This window comes from Oxyura jamaicensis, chromosome 5 (assembly GCF_011077185.1).
Source record: "Oxyura jamaicensis isolate SHBP4307 breed ruddy duck chromosome 5, BPBGC_Ojam_1.0, whole genome shotgun sequence".
In the NCBI taxonomy this organism is placed as follows: domain Eukaryota; kingdom Metazoa; phylum Chordata; class Aves; order Anseriformes; family Anatidae; genus Oxyura; species Oxyura jamaicensis.
This window is the reverse complement of record NC_048897.1, coordinates 27739097-27759760: the sequence shown is the minus strand read 5'-3', so window position 1 is coordinate 27759760 and position 20664 is coordinate 27739097. Positions and strand designations below refer to the sequence as shown.

General features: G+C 50.2%; 2 protein-coding genes across 3 annotated transcripts in view; one reads left to right on the top strand and one right to left on the bottom strand.

Annotated features, from left to right (window-relative positions):
• The first annotated feature begins 3892 nt into the window (after positions 1-3892).
• PHLDA2 (pleckstrin homology like domain family A member 2) lies at positions 3893-5173 on the top strand. The gene is made up of 2 exons (XM_035328468.1): positions 3893-4462; positions 4734-5173. Exon 1 carries the CDS (start codon positions 4023-4025, stop codon positions 4419-4421), a length of 399 nt encoding a protein of 132 aa, XP_035184359.1. The 5' UTR covers positions 3893-4022; the 3' UTR covers positions 4422-4462; positions 4734-5173.
• A 1281-nt stretch (positions 5174-6454) lies between these two features.
• Positions 6455-20664, bottom strand: part of SLC22A18 (solute carrier family 22 member 18) — a 56074-nt gene continuing 41864 nt past the window's right edge. For both annotated transcript variants that reach the window (XM_035328467.1, XM_035328466.1), the window contains exons 8-10: positions 14914-15015; positions 11537-11657; positions 6455-6754 (exon numbers count right to left, since the gene is read on the bottom strand). In XM_035328467.1, the coding sequence (XP_035184358.1) occupies positions 6567-6754; positions 11537-11657; positions 14914-15015 (411 nt within the window). In that variant the 3' untranslated portion in view covers positions 6455-6566. The remainder of the gene's footprint in view (positions 6755-11536; positions 11658-14913; positions 15016-20664) is intronic.

The window sequence follows — 20664 nt, the reverse complement described above, 5'->3', positions numbered from 1 at the left end:
GCCACTGGTGTTCCCACGCCCTCAGCCAAAATCCTCATTTACTGGGAAGTACTGAGTCACAACCTGTCCCCGGCAGCCAGGCCATGGGGCTGGGTCCTCCCCCAAAATGCAGGTTAACATCTCAAGGTAGTTGTGACCTGGAGACCAGGCCTAATCCAGGTCCCACATGGACTTGAGACGAGACTCAAAGATATGTGTCTTAGGTGGTGAGACCCAAGCAACATGACCAACGCTCACGAGACCGAATAATGTAAGGCTCTTTGGGGGACTTCTTTTCCCCTTTGTAACCAGACTAAACACCTACGTGATGTCCAGGAGCTGAGAACGTGCTCCACACAGGGTCACATCCAGGAAGACTGCTGGGGAGAAATAAACACAAACACACACATTTCTAACCACTACCCTGACCTGCAGTGCCCAAATTGGATTTGGAGCACCCTTATTTGGCTACATCCCTGGGAGCCCAGTGAGGACCAGATTACTGGAAATGACTTTTTTTTTTTTTTTTTTTTTTTTTTTCTTCCCCAGCCCCTCAAGATTGTTTCATGGCAGTTTACAACATGCAGTGGTAACGCACTGAGTCAGTTGGACGAAACATTTTCAAGCTGCTTAGGAAAAAAGAGTCTTAGTCAGATAAATATTAGTAAATTGAGCAATGGGGGCTACGTGATATTGCTGATTAATACATGGCTTGCGTACAGCATGAAAAATTCTTCTCACAGATTGAGCAAAGATGCTTCCTCTGTTGCCCTTGTTTAAATTAGCCCCCAAACCAGCTGAAAAGCTCCAGCCCTGCTGCGTTTCATTTGCTGCAATTGTTAAACAAGCAGCCTTGGTGGCCTTTGTCTGCCTTGCTGAGACCCGTCCAGGGTCCTCCCCGCAGAGGGAGCAGTGCCCAACACGTCACCAGGGTGGGCTGGGGGGGCTGGTGGTCCCAGGAGGTTTGTGAAGGGAGAGGACGATAAGAAACTGTAACCAAGACCTTCATGGGTATCTTGCGGAATGCTCTCATTAAATATATATATATAATATATCTATATAGTAAGGAATATGAACATGTGAAAAAATGAGCAAAGGAAAAAAATGTGAAAAGCATGAAGAAATGTTGCTCCTCACAACTGTTCTGCAGTAGTAACCCAGACCCCCAGTTTGCAGCTTATTTTTTATGTTTTAATGCAAGTTTTTAGGGGACCTGGTGCTCACTAAGCTATAGGAGCCTGTGGATACAGCTATGCTCCTAGAAATAATAAAACTTGGAGGGCAGCAGTTTATGATGCGAGAGCATATGTTTCTCCATTACTAATCGACTTCAGCTGGCAGGATTACAACCTCAAGCCTGTAAACAGGCTCTTTTCCCCCTACAGATGTCATGTTTAAATAAAAGGAAATCATTATAATTAAAAAAAAAAAAAAAAAAGTCATATGGCCTCAATTCTCCACTTCCTTCTGCTGCTGAGATGTGACAGTGGTTGAATTGGTGGTCCCTCACCAGGCCAGGGATGTGCACATCTCTGGGATGTTAAGTGGCAACGGGAATAACAAACAGCATGACAGCAGTGGAAACGCTGATACCCTGCAGAGCTTAAGTAAGGGCTGATGTGTGTGGGGGCAGATCCTGACCTGGGCAGGCTGGGTGCATTGCTAAAACCCGCTCAAGACCCCGTGAAAGGGTGCGTGGGGAGAGCTGCAGAGGTGATAAACCACTAAGCCTACCCCCCCCACTCCCCCGCCTTTTTTTTTTTTATTTTTTCAGTTTTTCCTCAGCATGAGCCCCATCCCTTGAACATGGAGGGAGCCACCAGGTCAATGGGCACACAGGCCAGTGGAGGAGGGCACATAAAACCCCAAAGTCTGAAACAATGAGCAAAATCCCTGGCCTGGTGCATGCACTGAATTAAGAAACACACACAATGGCAGAGTCAGCGACCCTCCCGTCACTTGGGAGAGGATTGAAGCCATACCTCTGTACTACGCTGGCTTTCAAAATGTTCTTACCAGAGCAGAAGTTGCTTTAGGGTGATGCAAAGGGTGGTAGCAGCATCTCTACTGAACGCTGGAAGTGGGAGATGGGCATGTGAATGCCAATGAACTGCCCTGGAGCTGCACATGATGCCTGCCTTGCTGCATCCCCACCACCTCCCTGGTGCTTAGCACTGCCCACCAATTTATTTTTATTTATTTTAATTTGTATTTATTTATTCAGTTTATTTATTATTATTTATTTATTATTATTTATTTATTTTTATTTTATTCTAAGAGTAGGGAGACCCACATGTACACAAGCCGCTCTGTGACACTTGGGAAGATCATGCTTGCCTTGTATTTCTTACTCTCTCCCCAGGCGCTGAAGATGAAGTTAGCACTCCGCTGTAAACTCCTTGTGAGGTCCTCACTTTATTTATTAACCTGTATTATTTTAAAAGGAGTCAATATGCACATTTCTTTTCTTTCTTCCAAGCAAAGCAATGGGCTTTTTGCTTTTTGCTACACAAAGACCAGCCACTGCAGCACACGCTAGGGCTGAGGCTGTGCTGCTTCAGTGCAAGCTGTAGGAGCTGCTGCCTGGTTTGGGGTCAGCTGGAGTCACGTTTGCTTTGCTCTCTGCCTTGGTAAGGACAAACCAGTGTTAAAACCTCCTTTATGCAGTTTTTGCCTGGTCACAATGCCAAAGACATAGAATTAAGGTATTTTAATGCACTGGGCTTTCCTTTTATGTGGTTATCCAGTTAGCAAGCCCATGCTAATAAAGAGGGGACAGTTCTTATAGCGGCCATACATTGGAAACCAGGGTCCCAGTGCTGCAAGAACCTTTCTCTGCACTGTAAGCATTTATTTTTTTTTTTTTCTGGCAGTGTTCTGAGTCGGTCAGTGCTCAGACAAGCTAGAGGCTGTGACAGCTGAGGCTCTGATTTTTTGATGTGATGGATGAGTACAGAAGATCACTTAGGTGCTAGCCAAAGCAGGAAGACGAACACCAAAGCGGGCTGCTGACCCCACACCACAGATGTGAGCTTCATTTAAAAGCATCTTTTTTAAAAAAAAGAATATATTTTTTTATTTTTTTCTGGACCTTTTGAAGCAAGGTGTGCACAAACATGCCACGTCCTGCAGCCTTCCAAACCAGGAGCCTTCCTCCAGATGTTCCTTGTACGCTCCCGGCTTGCTGCCTTTTCTGTTTCAGCTCTTTTTGAAGTGGCGTCCCATTTCCTGCACACAAAGACCCTTCCCCGGTGTGTTTGGGAGCCCTGCTTAAAATAATAATAAAATTTCAGCTTAGGATCCAGCTCTGCTCCTACCTAGTTGAGATCCCTTGTTCTTATGGGGTCTTTTGTGCAGGAACTTTCCTGTTTTACAGGCCGGAGTGGCATTTGTCTGGATAATGCCACCCTGGACCCTTTCCCTTGCTGAAGGCAACCATGAACCCCGCAGAAGTGAGCCACCCAGGCTGCCGCTTGCTGCAACGCTGGCTTGGGCGAAGCAGCATGGGGTGTAAAGAGGGTGGCAAAACTCGTGGGGTGCTAGGGGAAGGGACGGTGGGCTTGCTTCTGCTGCCGGCTGGTCGCCTCCTAAAGCCCCAGCTTCACTCCCTTCCCCGTGGGGCTAGGGGCTGGCAAACCACGCAGCCTTCCCGAGTGGGGGGGGAGTGGGTTTAGCATAGTGGAGGGGTGAAAAAAAGGGGCGAGGGCAGCGATTGCAGGGGACGATGCAAAAGACAAGGGTCTGGGGGCTCGGCCGAGCCGCGGTTGGCACCCAGGCGTGGTGGGGTCTCCGCCGGCAACCCCCTTCGGAGCAGCGCGGCCCGGGGGGGGCGGGCAGGAGGCGGAGCGGCGAGGGGGCGGCGGGCCGGGCTCCCCGGGGGAGGCACCGGAAGGCGGCCGGCGCTGATTCATTGCAATAAATCGGTCCTGAGCGGCACGGCTCGCTCATCGCCGCCACAGCCCCAGCCGGAGCCGCAGCTGGAGGAGCCGCAGCCGCCGCGGAGGAAGGGAGGGAGGGAAGAAGGAGAAAAGCAAGGGGAAAGGATGAAGATGCAAGCCGAGGTGATCCGCGAGGGCGAGCTGGAGAAGCGCAGCGACAGCCTTTTTCAGCTGTGGAAGAAGAAACTGGTGGTGCTCACCAAGGACAGCCTGAGCCTCTTCCCCGACGGGCACAAGCGGGCCAAGGGCAAGGAGCTGGGCTTCGGCTCCATCCTCAAGGTGGACTGCGTTGAGCGCACGGGCAAGTACATCTACTTCACCATCGTCACCAAGGACCGCAAGGAGATTGACTTTCGGTGTCCGGACCAGAGCTGCTGGAACGCTTCCATCACCATGGCCCTCATCGACTTCCAGAACAAGCGGGCCATCCAGGACTTCAAGAGCCGCCAGGAGATGGAGCAGGCGGCGGGCACCCAGGAGCGACGGCTGGCCCGGGCGCCCTGAGCCCCCCACCCGCCACCCGGCACGGCCCGGCACGGCCCCAGGTGAGCCTGAGCCCCCTGCACTCTATCCGGCTGCCAAGGGGTCACCCGCATTGCCGGGTTCCCCCAGGCCGGGTATTTCGGGTGGGTGCGGGCGGCGAGGGACTGCCAGGGCAGAAATGGCACTCAGCGGTGCTTTCCACGCAGAATTCCCTGTGGAAACCCCCAAGCATGCAATGAGGGCCGGACGCTGCCTCCCACTTGGGAGCTCTTTATTTTTCTATTTCCACCACCCGGTGCGTTTCACTAACTTGCTTTCTCTCGCTGCCCTTAGAGCATGCCGCTGGATGATATACCAGAGCAAGTGTCTTGGACTGAAATGGGACAGGGTACCAATGAAGGAAAGCAAAGAAGATAGCTGGAAGCAGCTTGGTTTTCTCCAAGCCTGTCGAGGCTGCTGAGCAAAGAGCCCCAAGCTTTGTCTGAGATGCATTTTGAAAAAGAAAAACCAAAGACTTCCATACAGGACTTGTAGCCAGGCGTCCACCTGTGTTGAGTGGCACGACTTCGCAAACGATTATCTTCTATTTATGAGACGCAAGGAAGATTCAACACTGACTGGTGGTGTTAAACACAATTTAAATTATTTGTAGTATCTATATTTGTATTTATTTTGATGAATGTCTTTTGGCAGTTATTCGTCTTAATATTGCTTTTGCATTAATATGTCCATTCCAAATAAATTACTTGAAATGTTCACTTTTTATTACTATAGTCTGTGGTGCAGTAATTTTTGTGGACACGTATCTGTGGTGCGGGCAGTGGCTTGAAAGGAGTGGGTGAGCACCATTTTGCTGGCCTGGACTGGGCAGTGGGAGGTGGAGGAACTCGAGGTAACCCATCTGTATCTGAGAACAGGGAGGGAAAGCGTGTTGAGGGCCAGCGCTGGCCAGCAGTGGAAATACAAAAGCCTTCCACGTGCTCGGTAAGGGCTCTTTCAGAAGCATTTTCCCATGTAATTGAGTAATGGCAGCTAAAGACGGCGCAAGAGCTCCCTGCAACTATAAAATGCTTCTGTCTACTACTAATGCCCTTTGCCTTCCCCCTGCTGCCCCAGAGCTTCCTGCTGGGCTGGGGCAGTGACCTGGATTATTGATTTCAGCCTAATGCAGTGCCGGAGCTCCGCAGGATTGCTCACCTTTGCAACACAGCAAGCCAAACTCCTCTTATCTGCCTGCAGTGACGCGGTGCCTAGATCAAGTTAAATTGCCTGGGAAGGAGTAAGATGATATTTTCCTACAGAGCCCATAGACCAAGCAGTAGCTCTTTTATATATATATATTTTGGGGACAAAATTATTGAAGATTTATCTCGTGAGACTCAATGATCACTAGCAAAGTATTCCCTACTAATGCTCCAAAGTTGATCACTTCATTTGGGTAATTTCCCCCCCTCGCCCAGTATCAGGAAATTCTTGCAGGAGAGTTTATAGTAGAGGAAGCTATTTAATTACAAGCAGCCTGTAGTAAGAGCAAGAGAGGCTCAGTACAGGCAATAAAAATCACCCCGGGAGGAGGGTCAGGGCCACAGCAGGGCCGGGCATCCTCCTCATGCCCTGCTGGCAGCTGTGCCCAGCAGCCTCATGCACCGTTGTGGCTTGCCAGGCTTTAACAGTGGACATAACAAACATTTGGCCACAGCATCTGACAGCCTTTAGCCCTGCCTCCCCTCTAACACAAGAACACCAGAGGCTTGGTTAATAGAGTGATAATGCACTGCTGTGGGTGCATTCTACTCCCATTTTCCTTGTTAGTATTGATGGTAGAAAAAAAGCCCAAACCGAGCAGAGGGGCTGGCTGTTAATCCCCTCAGTTTCCGTGAATCCAACGCAGGAATGCTGATTTAGAGCAGCTGGGGCTTGGGAGCTGCTGCTGAGTATTTGCAATGGCAGCAGCAGCTTGTGGGGCATGCAGCCCCCTGCTATTGCAAGCCGGACTGCCTGCTGCTGGCCTTGATGTCAGTTCTTCTTTGTGCCAAGGGTGAAGAAACACAAGCAGCTGTTGAAAGTGCTTTATTCCACATTTGTGTCCTCAAAAAGAAAGCACAATGCCACAGTCTTCTTTATTGCTATGGGAAAAGTAAGGGGGGCAGCTTTGGTGCATCTGAATCAGTGGGTTTTCTGCTCTCTCAGCGGGATTTTACTCTTTAAGAGGTAAACAAACAACCCGATATTGACAATTAGCTGCAAATAGCCAAAGGAGTGGACTCCAAATCGTTTGTACAACACACCACCAATGGTTGGGCCCACCGTCCGTGTCAGGGGCTGGACTGACGCGCAGATCCCCAGCATGGTACCTAGGAGAGACGGCAGAGACAGGCACATGTCAGGGTGAGGGCGAGTTTTGGGAGGGAGGTGTGCGAGAGCCCCTTTGTCCCTGCTGGCCTTCCCCCCACAGCAATAGGAAATCAAATAATCTCTTGCATTTATTTATAGAAGTCCAATTAGGGTTTGTTAAGTCTAAGGCCTCCTGGAGGCATGGGGACGAGTTTCCACCAGGAGCCAGCTCAGCTCTTTGCTACCGCGATGCAGATGGTCATAATGCTGCCCAAAAGGCAAGCTGAGGCTCAACACTGCCTTAGCCAGGGTCCACGGATGCTTTGGACACTAGAAGATGCTCCTGAACTCAACCGGGCTGCCAAGTACAGCACAGGTTGGGGACAGAGATGTCACTTCTAGGAGCACATTGACACCTTCCAAAGCGAAGCACACTGTCTTCTGATATCATGATTAGCAGCAGTGGATACCCGAGAGGCTTCAATCCCATCAAGCAGCAATCACCATTTCTTCTCTTGCATAATACTGCTCTTGAGAGCTTATCAGAAGCAAGAAACTTAGGTCCAACTATGTCTTTAAGAATAAATAGCTAAAAGCACAGCTAGAGACCGAACCCCCTTGAGATTAACCCCCCACACCCTTGCGAACAGAGCGGATGTTTCAATTTGGATGGAAATGGGAGCCTTTCACCCTGCTCAGCCGGTTCTCCTTCCAGCAGCTCGCACATTTGCATGGTTAACAGGAGCCCAGGGGAAGGGGAAGCACCTCCACTTGGGCAAAGGCAGGTTTTTCCGCCAGGACATCTCACGGGATGCAACTGTGGCCCTCTGCACCCACTGGCCTCCTGGCCATGCAGTCCTCATGCAGGATGGCTCTCACACTCAGGGGAGCAGAAAATGCCCATCCAGCCAGAAAATTATTAGCCCACACCACGGGGCAGGAGGGCAAGCTGTGCAGGGAACTTACGCTCTGCTCTGAAATGTCGTTCTAAATTATTTCTCTTAACCCCAGTGTGATTAGTGGACTGTTGACATTAATTTTCCACCAAGACATGGACTGAAACATCACCACACCATGCCAGCAGCATCTAGGTGAGGGGAGGATGCTGTCCTGCTTGCAAGATGCGGACACCAGTGATATCTGGTGTGTCTTGGAGCAGTGGCTGACCACAGAGGATCGACCCCCAGCTCAGAGGGAGGATGGGCAGCCACGTGTTGGCATAACGCTTCCCCGGGACTGCTGCGCTTTTATCAAAAATGCTTAAAATACTTGTGCAATGAGCCCAAACCAAGGGCGTAGTCACGGTGCGTGGAGAGGGAAGTCTCCCTGGAAGAGCTGCTGAGCTCCTCCTGCACATGGGAACACCACGGCGATGGGTGGGACCTCAACCTGACCCTTTGCCAATGGGAACAATCCCACAACCACCAAACTTTCTGGGCAGGTTTTGCAATTATTTTTTTCCCTCTAGGTATTTGAATTAAACTAATTACTATGTGCAATTGCCAAACTGGCTCTTATGATTGAGGAGGCACTTTTTTCCTTTCCTTTTTTTTTTTTTTTTTGAACTGCAATCCATCCTCTCAAAAGGCTGGGCTCTCCCCCTGCACTTCTGTAACATACTGCTGAGAAAGATAATTTCTATTTAATGGGCTTAAATTAGATCCCTCGTGTCGGATGCCCTGGAGCTTTCGGACACTGTAAATCTCAGCCCTTGTTCTTTTTCCACGCTGCACACGTGATGGATCTCAGTTAACATCAGACCTTTAACCGTGACGAGTCACCATGCCAGCAAAAACCATGTCTGCGTCACTTTGTTCAGCTCTGCCAAAACCCATGCTTGCTTGCCACCTTCTTATCACAGCGATCTCATCTTTCTGTACCTTCCCTGCCCCCTTTTTTTCCTCTTTCACTAGCTTTTCCCCTGCTTTTTCCCATACCTTGCATCACTACCCCTTCCCATGTGGCCAGATCTGGCCAGTGTAGTCACCTCCCACCCCAGACCTTCTCCCAGCATCTCCTCCCACAGGTTTCGGGGCCGTGTCCCTCCTCCCAGCTCACTCCTTTCCAGCTCACATCCTGTCACCACCTTCAGATGACAGTGCTGGCCCGGATCAGCCTGGTGCCCGTGGGGCAATAGCGTGGCCTCATTTAGTGATCAGGACAACATGAGCGGCTGCCTCCAAACCAGCAAGGCAAAGCTGGGGGGGCCTGGGGGGCCGAGCCTTGCTGCAAGCTCTCCTTCTAGGGCTTTGCGCCTGATGTGTGAATAAAATTGTGAAACACAGGCCTATGAAGCAGTGATGCTCTGCTTCACTTCCTTCCTACCTCCCCCCTCCTTCGGGCAGGAACAAGACCTCCATTCTCGGGGGGACAAGGAGTGTTTGTGCCGATGCGAGCCCGCCTTGGCTTGGGGCTGTGCTCCCACCAGCTCGCGCGCCCAGCTGAATGGCACATGCACGTGGCGCAACATTTTCCCTTCCTGCCTTTGAAGATGGGGAGGGGAAAAAAAATCAAAAGGAAATGAATGAAATCATTTCCACTCCGTTGCCTTCAGTGGAACTCGTCAGCCTCAGGAGGAGTGGCCTGAGATGGGGCCTGGAAGCAGGGTGGTGGGTGCAAGGGATGGTGCTGTCCTCCAGCCACCACCTAGTCTCTGTTTCCTTGCAGAAACGCCGAGCTAGGAGGCAAGGATGGGTGATTCAGTGTCTAGCCAGGGCAGACAGACAATCGTCCTGCAACACCCCATCCTCAGCTCAGCCCAACTTCCAGCTCCTCACGTGGCCTCTCTGACCAAAAGCAAAGTCCCCCCAGCCTCTTCCAGCCCCAGGTAAAAACAGCAAGGGCTGACCCCAGGGAATGAAAGAGAGGCTTTTCTGTAAAGAGAATCCACAGATTTACACACCCTTGGGGAAGTGGCGATTCCTAGCACACCACCAAAACACTCACTCTGCAGAGCCAGTTTCAGGCTGGCAGAGGAAGGAGCTGCACTCGAGGTGCCGTACGGGTGGAACAGCCCTCGTGTGGTGCCACCCACAGCCTGCAACGGATGGCAGGCATCTTAATAGCTGCATTGCTCTGAGAGACACCCACGCTGTCACCGCCGCAGCTGCCGTGGAGAGGCAGCTCGCGAGGACGCGACTCTGCTGCGTCAGGCATTCCTGCCTTCGCTGGGGATGCACCCAAAACAAGTGCGAGACTAGCAGATGCCTCCTCCCTGGGAAACACCGTGAAGGAAGGCACTGTTGTAAGGGTGAGGGGCAGGAAGGGCTGGTGGAGACACAGTTTTCCACCACTGCTGTGATCCTCCGTGCCGGCAGCATGCCTCCTCCTTGTGCCCAGTTTTGAGCCTGCAATTTGTAGGAGCACTTGGCATGGCATCAGCCCAGAATGGATGGGCACATTAGAGCCCATATCCCAGGGTCTCCAGACATCCTCCTGCCACCCCATGGGCTGTCTCCATCATGCCTTTCTGTGCAGAGATCATCCATCCTGTCCTGTCGCAACAACATACGCAAGCAGGGAGCAGGGTGAGGCAACTAAACCCATTTTCCCCTCTGACCGATGCTAGCCTCTGGGCTTTAAAAGCCAAGCAATGCTCCGTTTTTCCTTACAAAGCCCCTTTGAGCAGAGCTTGGATGAATTCCAGCATTGCTTTATGCCCCAAAGCCCTTTGGTGCCCTTCCTCCACTACTCTCCCTCCTTGCTGAATGTTGCTCCAAGTCGTGAAGCAGCAGATTTCCTTCCTGGACACGCAGAGGGGCTGGGGAATCCCAGATCTCACCTCTGCATGGTCTAGGATCTTCTCCCAGGTAGAAGCATCGCACTTGGAAATTGTGGGATCCCAGCATTTGTAGATGAGGCAGTCTTTAGCTCTACAAATAAACTTCTGGAGTGACGTTTAGAAAAGCTCTTCATCCAGAAGCATCTTAAAAGTGCTTTATAAACTTCACAAATGGTCTGTGCAGACTCTAAAGCCAATTCTCAGTAGGGTCCTTTGGGAAGGTATCTGCTCAGACAGCTGCAAATGAAGCTGAAGGGTGAAGGCTGGTGGCCCGGAAAGGCTCAGCTAAAGCAGAGGAACTCTTGGGTACCTGGTGGTCAGAGCTCCAGGAACAAAATGTGAAAGACCATAAGCAGAATACACTGCAGCAAGTTAACCCTGCTCCATTCTGGGGCAAACTCAGGAAGGCTCCCATGGCAATAACACAGCTATATTTCCTCAGCTGACTAAAGAAAAAAATGCAGGTGTGGAGATTTCTGTATCTACAGCTGCATTTCAGACCCCCTGTACAGAGAAATAAAGTAACTCTATGCAGAGATGTGGCCAAAAAGTGGAGACGGGGCAATGACCGCATGGGGCTGGAAGCAAAGTGCATTGCTTGGTGCTGAGTTGGGGATTAGGGATGATGGTGCTGGGGATGGCGTCAGCTTTTTGGGGAAACAGCTGCTGAAAGAGTGAGGTCTATCAGGCCATGGACTTCACCTCGTGCAGGGCAAATGGGACTGAAGGTCCAGAGCCGACAGCACCCTGGAGCCTGAGGGCAGCAGGTGGGGTAGGACTGGGTGCACTGGCCATGGGATGTTTGTTCAGCACCGTTCTGGCTCATCCTGTGCTAGATCCACTGGTACTCACTCACCCCTCTGCTGACAACCACCACACGCAACTGCTGCAGCCAGATTTGCTGGAGAATCGGGCATCCACTGTGGTGAGCTGGAGCCTGAGCTGGGAAGCGCCTGATGGGGCCAAAAAAAGAGCAAAGGGAGTGGAAAAAGACCTGTCTGATCTCTCTGATGAGCCTTACCGGTATCGGAGGAGGGGACGGCCTTGGTGAGGATGCTGTCGGTGATGGTGCCCAGCATGCTGAAGGCAAACACCAGTGGCAAGGCAATGATGCAGTAATGCCATACAGTCCTCATCAGGGCCTAAGTGACAAGACATGAGGGACAATGGATCATTAGAGAGCACAAAAAAGCAACTTTTTAGCAAAAAAACTATCTAGAAAAGCATCATGAGCCAAACCCTTGACTTTTAGTTGAATTGTGGGAGCCCCAACTGATTTATGATGGTGTGGCTTTGGCCATTTCAGGGTCTTCCGTCTCCCAGCATTTGTGTGCAGGGAATTATTCCAAGCATGCAGCACAAGTAGCAGACGATACCCTGTAATCCGGCAGCACGTTTTCCAGCCCTGCCATGGGTATTTTTAGTGTCTGGGAATTAGTGACGTCCCACACCCTCCCCCCGGTCTTCTGTCCCTTGTCCAAGTCCTAAGGAAATGTTCAGCAGCAGATGCATGTGGCGTACTTCAGGAAGCCTCCATTACTTATACAAAACAGCCTAGAGAAGGCACTTTGGTTCATTATCATAAGTAATTAAAACCAAACTAAGCTTGCCAAAATAAATGAACCGGTGCATTATGTAATGCTGTACCTTTGGGATTTCTAATCCTGTTCTCCTGCTTCCTCGCTAATAAATTCATCAAATTCAGTAATCTGGAATAGGTCTTCTGGCCATAAGTGCACATTAGCGAGCATAATTAAGGAGAGTAATGATTTTGTTATTGCACATATTCTTAGTGGAGACATCCCTCCAGCTGTTTAATGCTTAAACAAAAGCAGTGAGGATCCCTCAGCGATGGGGCTAGAGCGGCTCTCAGCCCTGCTGGTCAAATAAATAGATTTCTCTGGGGCATGAAAAGGAAATTCCCCCTCCCTTGCCAGTCTCCTGCCCTCAGCCTCATCTCAAGGTGTGTTGTTGTGGCTGGAACAGTCACTGGCCCAGCCAGAGGTTTCATTCTCTGGGGTTCTTGCTCATAAAAACTGGTCTGTGCCTCTTGGCTACAGAAGCTGGAGAAGCCCAGAGCCATTGCTAACTAATGATTTGGAAATACTGAGGTTTATTCCTAGTTCCCCTCTAGACTCGTACACGGCTAGGTTTCTCTCCTTGGAGGGGCTCTTTGCCTACGTTTTGGTTAAGAACTAGGCACTCCTGCTTAAGGAACTGGTGAACAAAGGTAGAGGAACAGGTATTTGGTACATAAACATTCAGACAGGGGGAGAATAATTCCTTGCCAGGGCAAATGTCATTGCGGGACAACATGGCAGTTGTAGGAAAAAACAGCTTTAATGCTCCCTTGCCTTGAAGGAGTGTCCTCAGGGGCTGGAGGCTGAAGGAAATGGCCAGGAAAGAGCAGACCCACATAGACCTTGGGGAATGTTTCCTTGCTGCCTTAGGGCTTTGGCAGGATGGGGTTGGGTAGAGCTTGGTGTTCGCTACTCGTCTGCAGCCCAGCAGACAGCAGCCTTTTCCACCCAGCCAAATCCAAGGCCATTTTCAAGGTGAGGAAGGCAGACCCAGGGGTTTCAGCTCAAAAACCAGTGCCTGGGAACCAGAGGGGAGGAGGCAGGATGGGGCACAGCCGTGCCTTGAGACAAAGCGAAAAAACTTCCCCATCAACACCGCCAAGACCTCCTACGCCCCTGCCCACGCGCTCGGCTCACAGCGCTGCCAGCATCTGCATGCCAGACACCCTGCCCTGCTCTCCCTCTTCCAGGTGTGACTGCAGGGCTCCCAGCCCACCTCTTTCCTCTGCTGCTGCCAAGCATCCTCCAGCCTCTTCCCGGCTGTCTGCAGCCACCGGTGGCCCCCATCCAAAATCCCTTCAGCCCGCCTCATGGCAAGGGGGTGGATTTCGGAGGTTCTTGTACGGACAGATAGCTGCTTTTCCTTGCTGCCTCTCTTTGGGGATTTTTTGTCCTCTCTGTGCTTGGGACCTGCCTGAGATGAAAAGCCACCCCAGAGATAGATATTTTTGCAGCAAACCACACAACAGAGCGCTTTTTAATAAGGACTGCCTGCCCGACAAGGATGGCTGCTGCATTTGCCTATGAATAGCTCTTGTGGGAAGTCATCGCTGACCCTTGTCCCTGGGCTATGCTGTCAGGATGTCCACAGCCCTCCAGACATGGTGTAATTGCCAGCTCTCAAACCAACCATTTCCCTTCCCCGCTTTCCCCTCCCTGTGCAGCCACATCAGCCCTGTGGCCACTGTGTTGCTGTCTCTCCAGAGGAAAATGGGAATTACCCCCCCAAATCACCCCCTTGCTGCTCTGTCATTGCTGCCCAGTGAGCTCCTGTGTCCCATCCACGCTGGTTTTGGATGGGTTTCAGACACAATAAAGTTGGCTGAGCGAGTGCCTCCAGTCTGCTCTGCTGTTGAGGCTTTCTCCTGTACCTTCAGCAGCTGCTAGCTCTCCCTCCCAGTGAGATCTTGGTGCACCAAAGCCCTTTACTCCACCATAGCCCCTCTGTCTGAGCGCTGTAGGCCCTAAACCAGTGGCACCATGCCCTGCTCCCATCTACTTCTCCTCACATCTCAGGGTGGGCCAGCTCCACCTTGACCCCACCTAATTGCTCCCACCCAAGACCAAACCCCAGTGGTGAGACCCTTAAAACCACCCCTGGGCCACACTTTATGGGGCACACCACCACCAGCCTGATGCCAGGCACGATGCCAGTGGGCAGGGACCAGGCAGACCCTTCCCGAGCATCCCACCGCCCTAGGCAGAGCTGGCTTATCTGAGTGAATGCGATTATCGGCAGAGCTACCCACGTCAGCACGATTTCCCGATTGACGTTTGGGGTTGGCATCGACTCTCGCCCACACCAACACAACCAGCGATGTGTGAGGCCGCTTATCCCCAAACCGAGGAGCTGAATTATTTCCTTGCTGCTTCCTTCTCCAAATGCTCTAAGCTTGGGGGAATTAGGCAAAACAAAGGCCCAGAAAGATGAGAAAACAGTTCTTCTCTGTCTCACAGCAGGGTACGACTGCAATGTTTTATCTCCCCATAATCTGCATTTACTTTCTGGGCTGTTCAGGAAACGCAGCGGCTTGAGGACGGAAGGCAGGACCTCTATGCAAATCCAGTGACTCAGGATGGACTTATGAATTTCTGTGCAGGATTATTATTCTGCTAATCCCCATAACCATTACTCACAGCACTCTTTATCGTTGCTGAGCACAGCCATGTTTGCAGAGAGGCCCAGGACTGCTGGTCCCCCCCAGGAGCATTGCCCAGCAGAGCCAGCGGTGGCACTGCCAGCAGCAGCAGTGGCAGCCGGGCCCCTGCCTGCCACATTATTGGAAAGCACTGTGGATGATTTTACACCAAGCCTTACCATGCCCAGGCCGACGCCGGCGAAGACGAGGACGCCAAGCCTGAGCAGGGTCCTCTCTGTGCAGTGCTTACTGAGCTTCCCAACCACCAGACCTTGCACAACCTGGGGGAGAAGCACACAAGCAACGTTAATCCAGTTTATATCAATAGGAACAAGCTGAGAAGGCAACTGAAAGGGAGTAAATGAGTTATGAGTTCTTTCCTCCCTCTTTCCCTTGTGGGGCCGGGGGGCGGCCCCCCGGAAGGGTCTTTGCTGTCACAGTAAATGGCCTGAAGACACAATACATGATTTTGAGCTATTTGCATCCTAGCGATAAATCTGCCCTGTCAGAGGAAGATCTCTCTACTGAGTGGTGTTTGTGAGATTTTACTGTCACTGCCCAGTCAACAGCGGTGATTGAAACCATCTAAAGGCACGTGGAGATAAAAATTTTTAACTTGAGATTTATTTTATTTTTTATTATTTTATTTTTTATTATTTTATTTTATTTTATTTTATTTTATTTTATTTTATTTGTGAAACACAATTACTCTTAAATTCTTCATTTTTGGCAAGCTCTTCCAAAGCAAAGCTGTACATATTTATGCAGAGGTGGAAAATGCCTCCTCTCCTGTACCTTGTCTTGCCAGTATTTTAAACCATAAATGTATTAATTGGGCAGTTCATCATTTTTATACAGGAAATAAGGACATAAGGAAATAAGGACAACAGCAATGCTAATTCCCAGCCCCAGCAGTATGCACAGGCACAAGGGACAAGGAACTGGTTTTACAGATTTTAAGCAAAAACTGGGGGAGAGGGGGATGGAAGGATGAGAAGAAAATGTAAATCCCAGGGCACGCTTGTCTTTTACAGTGCTTCAGAGAGGGAAGGTGCCTGCTTTTATTTCTCTGCCAAGCATCTGGCACACTTGGCACTGGCCAGAGTGGGCAGGAGAGGACAGAGGGTGGAAGAGCTCATCCTGGCTGACGGGGCTCCAGGGGAGGGGCAGATGGGGATTTACTGAGCTTCCCCCACTTCAGAAGGGTTTGTTTGATCCTAACGAAAGCCCCTCTGACTTGAAAGAAGAGCTTTAGTGCAAAACACTGTTTCCTGCAATGGCTTCTTTTCAATTTTGGTGCAGCCTAAAGAAAACCTTGGTGCTCAGATTTGACTTGGACCACAGCTGTGCTGCTCTCAGCTTTACTATGCTAATCCTAAGGAAAAAAACACAAAATCCACTGAAAGGAAATCAGTGCAGGATAAATAAAAAAGGAAGTTATTTAAAAGAAATGTTGATGTACAACAAATAGTCCAGAAACAAACAAACAAACAATTTAATTGCAAAAATAAAATAAACCAGTAAAAAGTAAATAGACATAGAGTGAAAATAAGGTGAAGTTTTCATAACAAGTGATAGCTAGTTTAAATATTTCTCCAACAAGCTACAACTTAATGGAAAAAAATCAAAATTAAACCCTTTGTTGTCCTTCAGAGCACAATTTTTGGCATGAGGGGGCATATTGCCATGCAGAAATTTGGTTTTCCAGTACATGCTTCTGCCTCTTCCCTGTCCCTGACCCTGTCCCTGTGCCACCCCTGGGCAGGACTCAGTAGCTGGGCTCACGTGTGTGGCAGTGGCATGAATCCCGTGCGGCTCACCTGCTTGGTGGCCTGGGGGACAGTGCAGTGTGACGCTGGGACAAAGGATGGGGTGACCTGAGTCATTGCGGCTTCACACCCGCCAGGGACACGGGCTGGGCAGGAGGAGGATGGGTGGAGGAGCTGCTGAGTCATGCTTCATTAAGCTGAGCACTCCAAAAACGAAGAAGAACCATCATTAATGCCTTGCTGCCTGCCGGTCCCTCCCGCCAGGGCTGTGCTGAGTCACAGGACTGCCTTCCCTCGGCATGATTTGCCATGGTGGTGGCATCACCCAAACCCTAGTTCAGCTCCTCTGAGCCACTGGAGGAAAGGTTTCTCAATTTGCCCAGACTTGAATGGTGTATTTAATCGGGATTCACCATGCAGGCGCAGCCCCATCCCTGCCCATCCTTGAGTCATGGGGGGATATCATCAGTGACTTCCAGATCACCATGGGAGCGGCAAGCATCAGCCCACGTCACCTGCTTTCCATCCCAGGCCATGTGGCCATCCCTGGGTTATATGTACCCCAGCCTCCCCACTGGTTACTGGGTCCTGTTGGCTTTTGCTGCTGGTCTCCCTCCCCAGCGTGGCTGATCCAGCCATGAGCCACAAAGGCCCCTCATCTTGAGTGTGGACCCTTTCTAACACCAGCATCTTGATTTAGGTGCTGGATTATATTTTTGGAGCTCAGGACCTGCTTCTGGTCAGAAATGAGACCTGAAAACTCATTACCTCCAGCAGAGAGCTTTCCTGAGTCACAGATAAGCTCGTAAAATCCCTAGAAAGAGGCTTAGAGGAAGAAAAATCTAGAAAAATAGGGATAGACGGATCTGCACCACCCAGTGATGACATCCTCGCGCCACGCACAACGCCTGCCAAAATGCCACCTACAATTTTCCATGGGCATGCAGGTGCCTGATTTGCTCAAGCAGCAGCACGGGCACATTTGGGAAGGAGGAAACCAAAAGGTTGGCATGCACAATCCCATGGAGGGTTTGGGCGATGTGCTGCCCTCGCAGTGCTGTTAGTATGGATGTAGGCGGTAGCGGGGGCACCTGGGATGGTTTGGACTTCCTCGCTCCCATGGATAAGCTTGGTCAGCACCGAAAAGGCAGCAGTGGGATTTATCTTTATTCCTGCTGGCATGTTCGGGGCTTTTTCCTTGCATGCAGCCTCCCCTTGAGATCCCATGGGCCTTCCCCTCCTGCATTTAATCTGCTGGATGGTGCTTGCCTTTGTAACCTGACCTCCTTTGAAGTGCTGGGGCAGAGACAGTGTACCTGGCTGGAATGTGTTCTGTCATCAATAAACAAAAGGGAGAGGAAATTGTTTGCAAGTGAAATAACAGGCACTGCCCGTGGCTGTGTACACATGTCGCAGGAAAAACCAACACTGCTTTTTCTTTTTCCTCCCCCCTCCTTACAAGGCAAATAAGTCTCCCGATAAATTCAGAACAGCCAAATCTCTCTCTCCTTGTCCTTACTCTGGATTTGTACTCATGATTCCTTCCACTAGTTCACTTGATGATGTAGAAAACCACCCCCACTATTAAGGTATCTGCTGGAGCTCCTGTTTGCTTGGGAGAGCCAGTGACACATCTTCTTGTTGACCTCACCACCAACTCTCCCAAGTCCCTTACAGAATGGAAAAGGCTTTTGCTGTTTAAAGGTCTAAAGTGTTATTTTTTGGGTGACTTTTTAATGGCAAAGCAGTTTCCTTGCTGTGTGGAGCTGCTGTGGAGCCAGACCAGGATCCCCAAGTAGTGACACGGAAAAAATCCAAGTCATACAGAGGCCTGGCTGGTCCTTCATGCTCACCTGTGGCTGTTGGACACAAGGCTGTTCCTACAAACTCCTTCACAAGCACCCATTGACAAAAGAGCCCAGCAAGAAGACACCCATTTACAGAAACACTTGGAAAGGAGAAGACGTGAGAAGCTCATGGAGGCAGGCACAGCCCACATAAGGGCTGGGACCAGGGGTAGACACAAACTGGGGCATCAAGCAGTGCTGGACATTTCTTGACAGGTTGAAGATAGTGCAAAACCCTGCATTGGTCTGGGTGGGAGGGGAAGGAGGTTGTTTTACGGATACGGTGATGACAGAAAGCATTGGAGAAGTCGTTCAGGTCTTGCAGAAGAGCATGAGGGTGTTGGGGCCGTAAGGAGAGCTGACGGTAAGGACCAAACTGCTGAAGCAGCACTTGGCCTCGCAGGGGAGAGATGAGCGTGTGTTTTGCAAACTCCAGCCTAATGGCTGGCTTTTCCCCCCTCTGCCCCCCCACCACAGGTTTAAATCCTTCAAAGCAAGGAAACTGGAGAACTTTATGTTTGTTGTTGCAAGGTCCTCTCACCAAGTGGGTTTTCCCCCTAGGCGAACCTGGCTTTAATTAAATCCCCAGCTCTTTAATCATCCCTTTTGCTGCACAGAGAAATAAAAAAGCAAGAGGGACAGGCTGGTGATAAGATGATAGGCAATGTAAATCGTTCCTCCAGGAATCTCTCTCATCTTTCCAGAATCACTCAGTACGAACTTGTCCCTCCAGAAGCTGCACAGCTAGAGGTGGAGTTTGTACAACAATGCCAATTAAACACAGTAACTAGAACAGATGTCTTATGATTTCTCAGTCCTCGGGGTAATAAATACCTACCCTTTGTCCCACCCAGAGTTTTTGTTTTGAGTGTTTTGCTTTGTTTTCAGAGAAAAAGTTCTTAAGGAGAGCTCCCCTTGCCCCCTCCCATGTTTGGAAATCTGAGCATCAGATGTGACTTCAGATACGAACCAGGGACTCCAGGTATTTCCCCTGCCTTAATCCTCCAGCAGCATTTTCCAAGCACATACCACGCCTGAAGTCCTCCATGCTATCACATTCCCCACTCCAAAAAGAGCTGGATCCTAGGCTAGCTTCTGCCCATTATGCAAAGTTATTTTAATTTTCACATGATTATGAAATTAATTATCCTCTGGAGGGAGAACGAATGGCATCCCACACTCCTAGGCATTCAATAGGAGGGAAATTTCATTCACACGGCCTCTGAGATGTGAGGGCTCTGGAATCACAGTGCCAAGGACAAGAGGTACAGCACCACTGATGGGCTCCCAGACCTCTCGCTGGATATCCACCAGCAATCACATGAAAATGATTCAAACATATCACAAGCAAGGGGATTTCTGCGATGTAAGGCTCTGTGCCCCTCCCACTCTCTGCCTTCCCATCCTCATTTTGTTATCTCCCATCAGACTCCTCCTCCTGGACTTGCTCTGGCACCACCCCAGCCCATCAGCCAGCCCCACACTGTCAGGGTGCGGAGCCTGCATTGAATGAATTAAGCCTCCACTTGCTATTTTCCATCCAACCATCCCCTTCCTACCCTCACTGTGCCTGCTCTGTATCCTCTGCTATCAGATGATGCTCTTTGCCTAACTGCTAGCAGTCATAAATAAATACATAAATATATATATTTAATTACCCTTTAACTACTTTACTATTGGAAAATGCAATCCAGCAAGGAGCCAGCGGACTTCCCACACAAGGCTACTTAACCTTGCAAGCCAGAGTGCTTCACAAGGGAATGTTAGTGTCAAGTCTGATGGAGAAGAGTTAAGGTGACCTGTCCAGGATGAAGAGCAGGGCAGGGGCAGTATCTGGAGCAGCAAATTTACACCAGCTCCTAGTGCTTCATCCCAAGAGCCTGGAAGCCTCCTCCCCATGGACAAGTATACCTGTTGGTACTTTTACAACAATAATGTCAGCAGATGTATTACTTTGGGCCACTCAGGTCTCCCTGACCATTCCATGGCAAAGTTCTTGAGTTGCCTATCTGACTCAAAGCTTATCTGACTGACTCAAAACCACTCCAAATCTCCTCTCTACGCACTCTGTAGTTGGCTTGAATGATGAGAAGCACAAATGTTGACGGTGTGGTAGCTGCTTCTCACCACAGGAGGTTAAATGAGGTTGAGAAGCTGAAAAATGAAGTTAAGCAATTGGAGCGTAACAACCTCGGGGCAGGAGAGGAAAGCAGAAAGAGACCATCAGTATTTGAATTGCCTTGGTATTGCTTACCAGGCTGGGAAAGGGGGCCATGATGTCCCTTTGTGTTAGCTTTGAAAATTAAATGGAAAA